At 44.7% G+C, this 15,301-nt stretch overlaps 1 protein-coding gene across 1 annotated transcript; it reads left to right on the forward strand.

The window, feature by feature from the left end:
* Positions 1–202: 202 nt before the first annotated feature.
* Positions 203–14,844, forward strand: LOC114557659 (B-cell receptor CD22). The gene is made up of 6 exons (XM_028581252.1): positions 203–218; positions 1,781–2,147; positions 4,518–4,756; positions 7,038–7,125; positions 9,086–9,140; positions 14,501–14,844. The coding sequence occupies exons 1-6, from the start codon at positions 203–205 to the stop codon at positions 14,606–14,608; spliced, it is 873 nt and encodes a 290-aa protein (XP_028437053.1). The 3' UTR covers positions 14,609–14,844.
* The last annotated feature ends 457 nt before the right edge of the window (positions 14,845–15,301 follow it).

Genomic DNA, 15,301 nt, shown 5'->3' on the forward strand with positions numbered 1-15,301 from the left:
GATAAAAGAATGAAAAAAGTTGGGTGAGAAAAAGAGTTCTCGGAACAGAAAGATAAAAAGGAAGTCAGAAAGTAGTTAAAAACATTTCTTGTCTCTCCGTTCAGTCAGTTAGTGCTCGGCTCACTCTTCTGTCAGGGTCCCAACCTGAAGAGACTGTTCAGCAGGATGGCAGTTTGGGACAAAAAGATTCTTCTGGGCCGTCATGGTGGTCCTGACAGGTAAGATCAGAGTCCCAACATGGACCCAGTCAGTGTTCAGGACAAGTCTTCAGATCCTTTACTCTGTGGTGAAAGGCTGACGCTTGGATTGTGGAAGAAGAAGGTGAAGTAGTGAGAAGAGTTGGAAAAGTGGGAATGGATTTAATTAGTATGAATGGTTTAGAAAAGGTGAAGAATACCCAGAATGCTTTGAGAGATGTGGAATATAATGAGTTCATATTTGTAGTTTTTAAGATGATGCTAAAAAGGATGGCTGGCTTCAATTCTGTGTGTCTGTGCATGCATGTGTGTGTGTGTGTTTGTGTGCATGTGTTTCATTGTGTGCTGCGTGTGTGTGTGCATGCGTGTGTTGCCCCGTCTGTGTGTGTGATGATTAATGTGATGTGTGTGTAGAAATAGTAGTGTGTGTGCATGTAGTTCATGGTGTGATGCATGGACGTAAGTGTGTGTGGCGTGTTTGCCAAGGTCGTGTGTCAAATTGAAGCCACCATCCTGTTTAGCATTAGCACACACACAAAGACACACACACACACACACACACACACACACACACACACACACACACACACACACACACACACACACACACACACACAAAAGTTCCATTCAAACTGACCTTTATTGTAACGTGGCCTGTCTCAGAGTGGTGTTTCTGGGCTCTGTTCTACCAGTTTAACTTTAGTTAATGTTCTGGTTCAGAATAAAGAAGCTGAAGACATCTCTGGTCCAGTTTAACTTTAGTTAATGTTCTGGTTCAGAATAAAGAAGCTGAAGACATCTCTGGTCCAATTTAACTTTAGTTAATGTTCTGGTTCAGAATAAAGAAGCTGAAGACATCTCTGGTCCAGTTTAACTTTAGTTAATGTTCTGGTTCAGAATAAAGAAGCTGAAGACATCTCTGGTCCAGTTTAACTTTAGTTAATGTTCTGGTTCAGAATAAAGAAGCTGAAGACATCTCTGGTCCAGTTTAACTTTAGTTAATGTTCTGGTTCAGAATAAAGAAGCTGAAGACATCTCTGGTCCTGTTGGTGCAGAAACATGCAGACTGAAGCTGATTATAATAACACATGTTGAGAAAAAGACACATGAAGGGAAGTGAGATCAGTGAGATAAAAGAGATCAAAGTAACCAGTGATGGAGGAAGTACTCTACTGTGTTCTACTACTGATCATTTACTGCACAATGGGCTCAGAGTCTTGTTATTGTTTTATGTTATCGGATCATAATTTAGGTATTAAGATTCTTTATTTGGTACAAGAACACTTAAGAGTTGCCACACACACACACACACACACACACACACACACACACACACACACACCCCCACGTGAGAGTTGCCGTTGTCATGGTGAGATTTTCAGGGTTGTTTCTCTAAATCCCTCAAATATAAATCCAGTCTAATAGGAGATGACATCACAGGTGAGAAATGTTTGTTTTTACAATCAGACATCAGTTTATAAAGAAGAAGAGAATCAGAGACACTGGATTCTGATATTCATTTACTACAATCATCTTCTTCTTCTTCTTCTTCTTCTTCTTCTTCTTCTTCTTGTGTTTGTCAGGAGCTCTGGGTCAAAGAGTGAACTATCCAGATCCTGTTTGTGGTATAAAAGGATCGACCATCACCCTCCCCTGCTCCTTCACACCACTGGAGTCTGTTGAGATCATCAGAGTCATCTGGTGCAAGAACCATAAATTCTGTCGGGGAAAGACTCCGTCTGTGTACGACAGCGAATCAAACAACAACAACCCTCGTTACAGATACCTGGGAGACAAGAAGGGAGACTGCACTTTACAGATCTCAGATCTACAGGAGGAAGACAAGGCAACCTTTCGCTTCAGAATGGAAGCTAATGATGACAAAGCACATTGGACTGGCCAATCAGGAGTGAGAGTCAGCATTTTACATCTGGAACAGGAAGAGACTCTGTTAGAACCAAATTAGGAAACAGCTACACACAGACACATAAACACACATATGCACACACACACACACACACACATGCACGCACACACAAAAATGCACACACACAGGCACACAAATTAGGAAACACCTACACACACACACACACACACACACACACACACACACACACACACACACGCACGCACACACACACATGCACAGACAGACACACACACATAGACATGGACACACACATACACACACACACACATCTGTAATCTTTCCTCCTCCCATTGAGTATCTTCGTCATAAATCTCATCTGGTTTTTATCTGATTTTACAATATTACTGCTGAATAAATGTAGGGAGATTTTTATCCTAATTGGATTTATTGAATCCACAAGATTCTTTACAGGCATTCTTGAAGATAGCAGCGCGCACACTATGCTTGTTACACACAGGGACAGCACACACACACACACACACACACACACACACACACACACACACACACACACACACACACACATGCAGAAGATTACCAATATAAAATATTAGGGTGTAAATCCTCCATCATAACAGCAATGCTCCAAGGTCCAAACGCGCCTGGCTTTTAAAGGGAATGGGAGATGATCTCTGATTGGTTGATGAATGGAATATGATCTCTGATTGGTTGATGAATGGAAGATGATCTCTGATTGGTTGATTGCATGTTACGCCCAAAACACACCTCTGATTAATGAAGACACTAAGAACAACCCTTTAGGACCAGGCACCCGGCACACAGACCCTTTTTTTTGTATTAGACTGTATTTTTTCCAGTGGATTTGGACACACCCTAAACGCACCCAAATTAAATTAGGCAACAATACCTGGAGCTATTTTAACGATCTGAGCTGTAAAGAGCCTGGAGGAACACACCTCCCTGTAAGACCAGCACGCCCAGAATGCACCTGAACACACCTCCCTGTAAGACCAGACTGTAGAATGCACCTGAACACACCTTTAAGACCAGTGAATGCACCTTCCCTGGACCACACCCCAGAATGCAAACACACCTCCCTGTAAGACCAGCACACCCAGAATGCACCTGAACGCACATCCCTGTAAGACCAGCACACAGAATGCACCTGAACACACCTCCCTCAGGACCAGGCTGCATTTTAGAATGCACCTGAACGCAAAAAGACCAGCACGCCCAGAATGCACCTGAACGCACCTCCCTGTAAGACCAGCACGCCCAGAATGCACCTGAACGCACCTCCCTGTAAGACCAGCACGCCCAGAATGCACCTGAACGCACCTCCCTGTAAGACCAGCACTCCCAGAATGCACCTGAACCTGACCAGGCACCCCAGAATGCACCTGAACTTACCTCCCTGTAAGACCAGCACGCCCAGAATGCACCTGAACGCACCTCCCTGTAAGACCAGCACGCCCAGAATGCACCTGAACGCATCCCTGTAAGACCAGAAGAATGCACCTGAACGCACCTCCCTGTAAGACCAGACCCAGAATGCACCTGAACACCTCCCTGTAAGACCAGCACTCCCAGAATGCACCTGAACGCACCTCCCTGTAAGACCAGCACGCCCAGAATGCACCTGAACGCACCTCCCTGTAAGACCAGCACACCCAGAATGCACCTGAACACACCTCCCTGTAAGACCAGCACGCCCAGAATGCACCTGAACACACCTCCCTGTAAGACCAGCACGCCCAGAATGCACCTGAACACACCTCCCTGTAAGACCAGCACGCCTAGAATGCACCTGAACACACCTCCCTGTAAGACCATCACACCCATGGGCCACAGATGGGAGCAGCTGCATTTGCTATTTAAACGACGTGGGTGCTGGATGGAAAACTGACAACTGGGTCGGTCTTAAACTAACAAAGACGTCAGGGTTTGTGCTGCAATGCACCGGGTGTAAGATCCTTATACTGAATGGGATTATCATAAAGTGTGCGTGTCTGTAAAGGGGAGACTCGTGGGTATGTACAGAACCCATTTTCATTCAGATATCTGGAGGTCAGAGGTTAAAGGACATCTTTGAAAAAGGCCATGCCAGTTTTTCCCTCTCCAAACTTTAGCTTAAGTTTGGATCAATATTTATCTTCCTTTCCACCAAGCTAGCACAGCATGGGTTCCTTAGGTTGTCTAGTTTACTTTGATACCAATGTATTGTTCTAGCTCTGGAACAGAATCTAAAAGACAGTAAAGTCGGCCTAAAAGATGTAGGGCTGTCTTTACCTTTAGTTGTATAGTGATCTTGGTCTGTAACAACATGAGGAACAGGGATCATCAGTTCCAACAAGTCATAATCTAATATAATGTATTAAAAACTAACACTGTAAATGTATTTCAGATGGTGTTAAAATGAAGATAAGAAGCTCCAGAGATGACGGAGAGTTTAAAAGAGGAGAAGAAGTCACGCTGAACTGTTTTGCTGCAACCTGCAGTATCCACCAGCTGGAGGTCAGCTGGTTCAGAGATGGCTCCGCCCTCTCAGAGTCTGGCCCCACCCTCCATCTCAGCTATCTGACTGCAAAGGATTCTGGGAATTACACCTGTGGTTTGAAGAAGAAGAAGCGCACCCTCTCAGAGCCGTACAGCCTGCACGTGGAGGAAGGTTAGTTTGATCAGTTTTTATCTGAAAACATTTTCAGACCAGATCCAAACTCAACAAGTCTGTCTATAGAAACTACAAACTGAATCTAAAACAGTCAAACCACTTTAAAGCTATAGTGTGTAGTCAGTTCAGTTACTTCATTATTCCAAATGGGAAACTTGATCCGCAGTCAGGAGCGAAAGATACAAAAGAAACACATTCAAGCAAAATACAAATAGACAAGGCAACAATACAAAGACATGAGTATAAAAAAGGTTTCCTGTATGTAATACACACAACACAATTTATAACCACTGGAACAATCTCAAGGCTAGACCGGGCCTTGCGAAGTACTTGCTGGTCAAAGATAACCATCAAGAGGGACTGTGGGAAACCTGTCACCTTACCAGCCACCTTTACAATATGGCTGAGGTGGTTTTTGTCCCTGATGTTCAGGTTACCGTACCAAGCAATCATGGCAAAAGTAAAACTGATTCAATAAAAGACAAAAGATAAAATAAGGACATAATTTTCGTATCTACATTAAAATTGTTTAACTTCCTAAGGAAGTACAAACGTTGCTGTCCCTTCTTACAGACTGCATCACAATTCACATCAAACTTCAAGTTTTTATCGATGACGGTTCTTATAGTACTTGTACTGTTCAACAAACTCAGTTCCCTTTCCCTTAATGAAAGTCTTAAATGGTGGGAAGGATACTTTCCTAAAATCAATGACCATATCCTTGGTTTTTGTGGTGTTTAATTGGAGAAAGGCCTCATCACACCATTGGACAAACTCATCCACCACTGGCCCATGCTCAGATTCATCTTTAATGATGACTGTGTCATCAGCAAACTTCAGAATGGGCCTGTTCTCATGCTGGCTTCTACAGTCATTGGTGTAAAGAATGTACAGCAACGGGGACAGGACACAGCCCTGAGGAGAGCCAATGGGAGAGGAGCGCTGTCCTGACAGAGACCCATTAACCCTAACCCTCTGAGATCTACATGTTAAAAAAATCTACAATCCAGCCGACAAAATTTACATCTATACTAAAATAGGTACGTAGTTTCCAAGCTAAAATATTTGGTTGGGTAGTATTAAAAGTTGACGAAAAAATCCATAAATTAAAGTCTGGCATGAGTGCCAGGATCTTCCAGGTGCTTATACAGAAAGTTAAGTAAAGTGATTTAGGCATCTTCTACTCCCATCCTCGCCCTATTTGCAAACTGCAGGGTGTCCAGAGCCCCCCCACCATAGTTATCAGTTTCCGCTTTTAGCCACCAGTACAACAATGCAGCATTGCTTTAAAATTCGTGATCAACACACGCAAAAAACAACATTATCGTGTCCTGTCCACGACTCAATAGATTCAATAACGTGACCATTGTTGCACTGGTGGGGGACAATAGGACCCAAATGCAGAGGAAGGGCAGGCAGAAGGTTTGAGCTCAAAGGGTTTTAATGGTAACAAAAAGTGGCAGTACAGGGACTGGAAAAACACGGGAAATATTCACAAAGAAAAACTCACAAAAGAACTAAGGGAAGATTCCAAAAAAACACTTGACAGGATAAAGGTACAAACAGACACAAAGGTAACAGGGCACGGATGCAAAACAATCCAACAAGACAACGGGAACACAGAGTTTAAATACATGAGGTAATGAACAAATGAAGGACAGGTGATACAACAGGTGAAACACATCAGGCCAGGGCAGGACAATCAACAAAGGTGGGAAAACACAGAAAGTAAAACTAGACATGACAAGACAGAAAACAGACTATCAAAATAACAGGAACCAGAACATAAACAGCAGTTTCTGATGTTTTAATCTCATACGGACGCCTCCTCTTTTCCCTCGTCTCCTCATTTTAGCTGAGTTTTTACCATCCCATCCATGCGATCTCCGCATTAACATCTTGAATAAGGAGCGGATCCATATGCATGTCCACTCTGTTTGGATCGTCCCATTTCATCAGAAACTCCCGAGAATATTTCCTTAGTGGGTGGCGTGGTTGAGGTTGGAGACTCTGCGCATATTAGATTACATAAAATATATCCATGACTGTTTACATAAACAGACATAGAAAGTCTCCTGGACAATGGTTGTGCACAATGACACCATGCTTGTTAAAACACAACTCTTAACACAGAAGATTACAAATAAAAATATTATGGTGCAAATCCTCCATCATAAAGCAATGCTCCAAGGTACAAACGCTCGTGGCTTTTAGAGGGAATGGGAGATGATCTCTGATTGGTCCATTGTTTCCTGATAATGTCTGATGTGTTCTGCAGGAGGAGGTCTGCCTCTGATCGCTGGTCTGGTGGTCGGGGTCCTGCTGGTTCTCTTTGCTGTTGTTCTGGTTGTCTACATCATCAAAAGGTATTTTAATGAATCTGTCTCGGTCTCTTTGTCTTCGTTATACAGTTTATATATCTTCTATACAGGTTGTTTGTTATTGTGGTCGTGGTGTTGTGTTGCCACCTTTTTGTCACTTTGACGCCTTTTTGTCACTTTATGTCGTGATCAAATTTTCGTTCGTGATCATTTTTGTGTTGTTATTTTAACAGGGTAAATTTGATCATTGGCAAAATCAAAGATGTTTTATCAATATTAATAAAGTTATGAATTTGCACAACTTTATCAAATCGACAAACAATCAAAACGGGCACCACCCTAAGTCAGGGACCAATAATCAAACTGTGGAACAGTCTCATTTCTGTGGTAATCCTTTAAAAAGGACTAAAGGAAGGGGTGAATCAAGCACACCTGATTGACCAGCAATTATTACAACAGGTAAGATTCACAAATTAAAATAATAAGATGTATTAATGTCACAATTATCAGTAAATCAATAATCCTTCAATAATAAACTTATATACCACAATATCACAACCAAAAACAAAGCAGCATGGGCTGACACGTCTGTGTCTGTGTGTGTGTGTGTGAGAGGGGTGAGTGAAAAAGAAGGGGGCGGTGTCAGATGTAGTTCTAACACGAAAACAAACTCCCAAAATGGCTACTCCTGTGAGCTGCACAAACTATTTAGCCTCAAGAGGGCGGCAGTGGTGCTGGGTGCACGGGCAGGGGCTGAAGAATGGGGTTGCTGAACAATCACGTGTTAGCTAGTTCCTGTGTTAGCTCTGTAGGTGTGAAACTAGCCTCTGCGTTAGCTCGAGCTCGCTGGTTTGTAGTAGTAAGGGTAAGAGGAGAAAGAGAAGTCCTTTGATCTGGTTATCAATAATCCCAGTTCCCTCAGCCACTGGTTGTTCAGACTGAGACTTTTGGTTTTGCTGAGGAGAACATCTATCAAACTAACAGTGATTTTAATTCTAATCAGTAACTAAACTCCAGAAAGGAGTCAGGTAGCGATTACAGTTATACCAAGCTACTTAACACCACATAAATCAAAGGTATAATTGATCAATTTATACATTCACAGCAGATTAATAATCACATATGGACCAGTACATGATTAAATCAGATCACATTATGGCAACAATGGTAGCGAACCCTTTGCTCATTAATAACAAAACAAAACGCACTAGTTCTAATATCTGCCCAGAACTGTGTAAGCCTCTTACTGTGTGCGTTGTTTGTCAGTTAAAACTATATCTCCGTTTATACCAGGTTGTGTTTGTTATTGTGGCTGGCTAGCAAGTCCGGACTAGTGCCTTTTCAGTGGGTTGTCAAAGAAACAAACTTTTTTTATCCTTCCTTTGACGGATGGTGCATTTTGGGAGAACTGCAACCTGGTCACAGGTGTGAAGCAGTTCTTTGTCTCACCACCAGTCTGCCTTGCCGTCCTGTGTTTGTGTTTCTCCATCTTGCTAAGTGGCGGCTTGTAGGAGTTTGGTGAAACTGGCTTTGGGATTCACATGTAGTGTCCTTTGTCTTGTCCCTGTGTCTGTCAACTCAATCTGAGCCAAATCACTGTTTAACCAGCTTCTTGGTCCCCAACAGTGTGTCTGTGTGTGTGTGTTTGTGTGTGTGTGTGCTCCCCTTTCTCTCTCTCCTCTCTGAATAATGTGTGTATGAATACATGTCAGCCATTCATTTTAAGACCGGTGGAGGAGGTGGAAGACTCCACCATCTACAGCTCTGTAGCCAAAACAGGCTGAAGACAAACCACACCATGATGGCAGATAAACTTAACTTTAAATATTAAATTAAAAATAAAAAAAAATCAGAAAAAAGCAACAAAAACATAAAAAAAACTTCAGAAAAAGCCCTGTTTTTATTATAGGGGTGGTTTTAACCCCCCATTCCCCCACGTAAATTACAGTGTTTGTTATTGTGAGCATGGTGTTGTGTTATTGTGACCATGGTGTTGTGTTTGCAGGAAGAGAGCAGCAGGTCGGGATCAGACAGCCGTGGGACAGGACGAGGAACAACAGGTGAGCGGAGGCTGATCACCTTTATTTTAGTTTGCAGGCGAAGGATATGATGAGTCTGTCTTTCGTCATCTCTTTCTGTCTGTGGTTTTCAGAACTCTGAGAACATCTACAGCAACGACTTCCTGCCCCTGCTGAGCAGCAGGGACCCAGCAGCGCTGTGGAGGAAGTCAGCTACGCCTCGGTCCAGTTCAAACACAAGAAGCAGACCAGGTACTGGAGGCTGCTAAACATGGCCCTGTTCATACCTTCAGACTTTGGTATTTTCAACATGAACCCTATTTTCCCCTGCAGTGGTTTCTAACTGACGGATGTGAACAAAACTCTTTGAATTGGGTCCAGTAAACTTTTAGAGTCCACTAAAAGTTCTGTTGTTGCTGCTGACAGACTCCATGTAAATAATCAGGACTTTTAGCATGTATAGAGCCAGCATATCTCCACATGTAAATGGGTGAATTAAGGGTTTATTTCAACCAAACCAGAGTGGTAATTGTTGGAACAGTGGAAAGATGAACCAAGATGGCCTTTGATAGTTTTATTTAGTTCTTGTCCACATTACATGGAGATTATTTACATGGAGTCTGGTGGAGTTTGGTGATGGTGATTTTGGGGCTGTTTCATGTTAAACTAAAAGGATCTTACTCTTTAACTAAAAGGTCTATCTCTGTAGGGATCCTTTCCATAATGTTGTCAGACACTGAGAATAATAATCTGAGTCTGTCAGCGGCAACAACAGAACTTTTAGTGGACTCTAACTGATGTAATGTAATGTAATCTAACAGTTTAATACTGGACCAGATTCAGAGATTGTTGTTCATATCAGTCACTCAGACACACAAACATGAGAACATAGAGTCCAGGAGTCTATAGAGTCCATAGACTCTGAGGGTCTTGGGCTATTTCAGACGGACCACAGCTGGGTTTATGATCTGTTCCACCACAAACGGACCAATAAACTTAGGGGACAGTTTCTTAAATTCAGTCTGCAGGGGCAGATTCCGTGAGGCCAACCAGACCTTATCCCCAACTGCGTAGGCAGGAGCCAGGACACAGTGACGATTGGCTTGATGCTGGTAACAGTCAGAGGCCATAAGAAGGTTCCTCCTGGCAGGATGCCAGGTCCGATGGCAACGGCGAATGTGAGCTTGGACTGAGGGAACTGAGAGATCCTTCTCCTGTGATGGAAACAGGGGCGGTTGATATCCGTACAGACACTGAAAGGGGGACATCCCAGTGGCAGTGGTCGGGAGAGTGTTATGGGCGTACTCAGCCCATGGTAGCTGAGAGGACCAGGTGGTGGGATTAGAAGAGACGAGGCAGCGAAGCGTGGACTCCATCTTCTGCTTGGCCCTCTCAGCTTGACCATTAAACTGGGGATGGAATCCAGATGTGAGACTGACAGTTGCTCCAATGGCTAGGCAGAAAGCTTTCCAAACGGCTGAAGTGAACTGCGGGCCACGATCCGAAACAATGTCACCAGGTAGACGGTGTTTCCTAAACACTTCCTTGATCAGGATGTTGGCTTGGGAAGGGGCAGAAAGTGAGCGAACTTACTGAATCTGTCCACTACCGTCAGGACAACTGTGTTCCCCTCAGATAAGGGCAACCCGGACAGGAAATCCAGAGCCAGATGCGACCATGGTCAGTGAGGAATGGGCAGAGGATGCAGAAGTCCAGAGCTGGGTCGATTGGTTCCCTTATTTTGAGCACACACCGGCATACAGCAACAAAACTCAGAGTCTGGTCTCCCATGGCAGGCCACAAAAACCGTCTGCGGAGCAAGGCCATAGTCCTAGCCACACCGGGGTGACAAGCCATCTTGCTGGCGTGGGCCCACTGAAGCACAGCAGAACGGACAGAGTCAGGCACAAACAGACGACCTGGCGGACCATTACCAGGCCCAGGCTGAGTCCGAAGGGCTGTCATAACCTCCTCCTCGATCCTCCAGGTGACAGCACTCACGATGCATCTTTCACCGCCTTGGAAAACATACGGGAAAGAGCGTCCGCCTTGCCATTCCGTGAGCCTGGTCGAAAGGTGAGAGAAAAATTGAAGCGTCCAAAAAACAAGGCCCACCTGGCCTGATGTGAGTTCAGACGTCTGGCAGATTGCACATACGCAAGGTTTTTGTGGTCGGTTCAAACCACAAACGGGTGTTCAGCCCCCTCAAGCCAGTGGCGCCACTCTTCCAAGGCGAGTTTCACAGCGAGCAATTCCCGGTTCCCCACATCGTAGTTTATTTCAGCTGGAGAGAGGAGACGAGAGAAAAAGGTACAAGGATGAAGTTTATTGTCACTGGAGCTCCGCTGAGAGAGAATGGCACCGACTCCCACATCAGAAGCATCCACTTCCACAACGAACTGACGAGATGTATCTGGGTGAGAGAGGATAGGTGCATCAGTGAAGCGCTTCTTCAGAGCCAGGAAAGCCTCGTTAGCTGCCGGATTCCAACAGAAAGATCTGGAACTAGAAGTCAGGGCAGTGAGCGGAGCGGCCACTCGGCTGTATTCGCGGATGAACTGTCTGTAGAAATTTGCAAACCCCAGAAATCTCTGGAGTTGCAACCTGGACTCGGGTTGAGGCCAATTGAGTACCGCCTTAACCTTCTCAAGGGCCATCTTCAACTGACCCTCGGAGATGATGTAACCAAGGAAGGAGGTGGTGTGGGCGTGAAAATCACATTTCTCAGCCTTAACGAACAGTCGGTTCTCCAATAACCGCTGCAGAACCTGTTTGACATGCAGGACATGGTTAGGCAGATCTTCGGAAAACACAAGAATGTCATCCAAGTACACAAACACAAAACGACCGATCATGTCTCTCAGAACGTCATTAACCATACTCTGGAAAACTGCCGGGGTATTAGTGAGTCCAAACGGCATGACCAGATACTCAAAGTGGCCCATAGGAGTATTGAATTCCGTCAGCCATTCGTCACCCTCTTTAATTCGGACCAAGTGGTAAGCATTGCGTAAGTCCAGCTTAGTGAAAATGGTCGCGCCCTGCAGGGAGTCAAAAGCAGAGTTCATCAAGGGCAGAGGGTGCTTGTTCTTGATAGTAATGTCATTAAGCCCACGGTAGTCAATACAAGGCCGCAGGGAGCCGTCTTTCTTACTTATGAAGAAGAACCCAGCTCCCAGGGTTGAAGAGGAGGGACAAATGATGCCAGCAGCAAGAGAATCCTTGATGTAGCTTTCCATGGCTTCACGTTTGGTTTAGATATACTGTGGAGGCGGCCCTTAGGGTAGGTTGCTCCAGGTATAAGATTGATAGCACAATTGTAAGGTCGGTGTGGGGGCAGTCTGCATGACACTTAATACTCCAGTTGGTTACCTTGCCAGTGGCCCAATCAATAGTGGGATTGTGTTCTTGGAGCCAGGGGTAACCCAAAACCAGGGGAGCGTGAGGAGAATGCAGGATGAAAAAGGATATGACCTCAGAATGATTTCCAGAAATCAGCATGTTAACAGGTCCGGTTCTCTTAGTTATCCATGCCAATAAGTCGCCGTTAAGTGTGGTAGCTTCAATGGCCTCCGGGAGACATTCCTTGGAGAGCCCCAGCTGTTCCACCAGATTGGCGTCCATGAAGCTGTCATCCGCCCCTGAATCTATCAAAGCATTAATCTCAACAGAATGATTAGAGTTCATGAGTGGGACAGGAACTGGAGGTCTTACAGGACTGTTGGAAAACTGAGATTGGCTCGCTAAGAATCCTGCCCACTCTTAGTGAGCCTGGGAGTTTAACGGCTTCTGTGGGCATGAGGAGATGTAATGGTTCCTGTTACCACAGTAAAAACAGCTGTTTGACTCACGTCTATGCTGGCGCTCCTCTACAGACAATCCGTGAGGTCCCACCTGCATGGGTTTGGAATCAGATGGCCGCCGTTCCTCCTTAATCCCCTGGAAGGTAGCTCGGCTCCCCAACTCCGATTGATGACGCGGAGAATGGTTAGAAAACCTCTCACGTCTCTCCCTCCTTCTCTCTCGGCACCTGTTATCAACGCAAATAGACAAAGCCACCAACTTGTCCAAGTCACCGGGCTCAAGATAAGAGATTAGTTCATCTTTTATCTGTTCGGATAATCCCTGATGAAACACAGCCTGTAGTGATTCCTCATTCCACCCACTCTCCACTGTCAATGTTCTGAAGTCAATGACATATTCGGCTACGCTGCGTGAACCTTGGTGCAGAGAGCACAACCGTTTAGATGCGTCCTTACCTCGGACGGGGTGTTCAAAGAGTTTCCTCATCTCGGCGGAGAAGGCGTGGTATGAAGCCAAGCAGAAGTCCTGTCGTTCCCATAGGGCAGATGCCCACTCCAGAGCCTTTCCCCGCAGCAGTTCGATTACAAAGGCAATCTTAGCTTTATCAGAAGCATAGGAGTAGGGCTGCAAGTCAAAAACCAAGTCACATTGCATGAGAAAAGAACGACATCCTCCCAAATCCCCATCATACTTATCCGGCGTTGGAACTTTGGGCTCTCGGAGCGACACAGCCTCTGAGACGGCAGGCGAGGGCGGAGAAACAGGTGGTGAAGGAACTGCAGGAGTACTGAGCTGAGAGTGGACCGTGGTAAAACTAGTGGTTAGATCTCGAATAGCAGTCGTTACCTCCTGTAGTGCCAAACTGTGTTGTCCAATCATGTTTCCTTGCTGGGAAATGGCATGTCGTACGGAGTCCAGATCCGCTGGGTTCATCTTGGCCGGATCGTTCTGTCAGGATTAGTCCAGGAACCCAAACGCAGACCAGGACAAGGTAAGTAGTTGTACAAGGTGAGTATGTATTTGGAATAGAACGTGGAAATGGTTTGGTCCAGTCGGTCGGCACGGAGTGGGGCTGGAAGGTGGCAGGGTTTTGTGCTGATCCAAATGCACTGCAGTGAAGTTGACAGCGGGGCAGGTGAGAGTGACAATCCAGGTGAGGAACTGTAGGCAGAGGAACAGGCAGCTGATTAGCGACAGGCAAAAAGGAGCAAAAACAGCAAAAGACTTGGCAAAACTAGGAGCTTGATACGAGAGCAACAACATACTGTTTACGCTAACGATCAGGCAGGGAATGGTTGTCTGGTCACGGCTTAGATGGTGCAGTGGATGGTAAGCAGGACCAGGTGTGCAGACAGCAGCAGGTGTAAGCAGGTGAATCAGCCGGGATGTGTTCAGGGAAACTCAGAAAAAAGAACTCCAGGTTAGAGCAAACAAAACATAGGCAAAACAGGCTCAGGATGCTGGATTCATGACACCTCGGGCATTCACATTTCACTGAAGTAGTGGAGGACGCAGAGTTTTGATGCTAAAACACATTAAGTTTTATCTCTTCCTCTGTCCGATTACTCTTCTTCTGTTTGATATTTATTAATTTTCAGACCGTCAGAGGAGGTGGAGGACTCCATCATCTACAGCGCTGTAGCCAGAACAGGCTGAAGACAAACCGCACCATGATGGCAGATCATGTTTTTTTTATTTTATTTTAAATTTTAAATTTGAAAAAAGCAACAAAAACTTTCAGAAAAAGCTCAGCTTATTTGGTTGTAACCCCCCCAGGCAAATTACACCTGTGATTTCACCTGTCATTTCTTACCGTGTATATTATTATGTATCTGTGTATATTTTTAATTCACTGGTGTTCTCTTGTTTCGGTGAGTTTCTCTGGTTTTGTTTGTGTGTGTGTGTGTGTGTGTGTGTGCGTGTGCGTGTGCGTGTGTGTGTGTGTGTGCAGCTCTTTCTTCCAGTGTTTAGTGTATCTACCTTTTAGTTTTAGTGTTGCATCAATAATACTTTTTTTCATAATTTTCTTTATGTAAACAAGTACTTTGTCTTGTATGTAAATAAATATATGAATTTGATTTGAGATAAAGTGTTTGAGAGTTCCTGTTTCCAATTTCAGAGACGACAACAGAACACAGGAACAGGAATGACATATTAAAGGGGTGATAGAATGCAAAACCGATTTTACTCTGTCATAGTTCGGTGGGTAAATAGGACATACATAGAAGCTCAAAATCCCATTGACACCCCTTTACTATGAAAATCTCATATTTTGAAACTGCTGCTGAAAATGGGCGAATCTCAACAAAGCTAGTTGCTTACGTAAGCATCTCAAAATCTGAACCTTTGTCACAGCCCCAACATTCACATAGGCTACACAACTGACCTGAGATCAGGTA

This window comes from Perca flavescens, chromosome 6 (genome assembly GCF_004354835.1).
Source record: "Perca flavescens isolate YP-PL-M2 chromosome 6, PFLA_1.0, whole genome shotgun sequence".
NCBI lineage: Eukaryota > Metazoa > Chordata > Actinopteri > Perciformes > Percidae > Perca > Perca flavescens.

Bases quoted from the DNA above. Each gene is read 5' to 3' on its own strand.
- LOC114557659 (XM_028581252.1), top strand. The intron at 7,126-9,085 runs GTATTTTAATGA...TTGTGTTTGCAG, and splicing joins GTTGTCTACATCATCAAAAG to GAAGAGAGCAGCAGGTCGGG. The intron at 9,141-14,500 runs GTGAGCGGAGGC...ATTAATTTTCAG, and splicing joins GACAGGACGAGGAACAACAG to ACCGTCAGAGGAGGTGGAGG.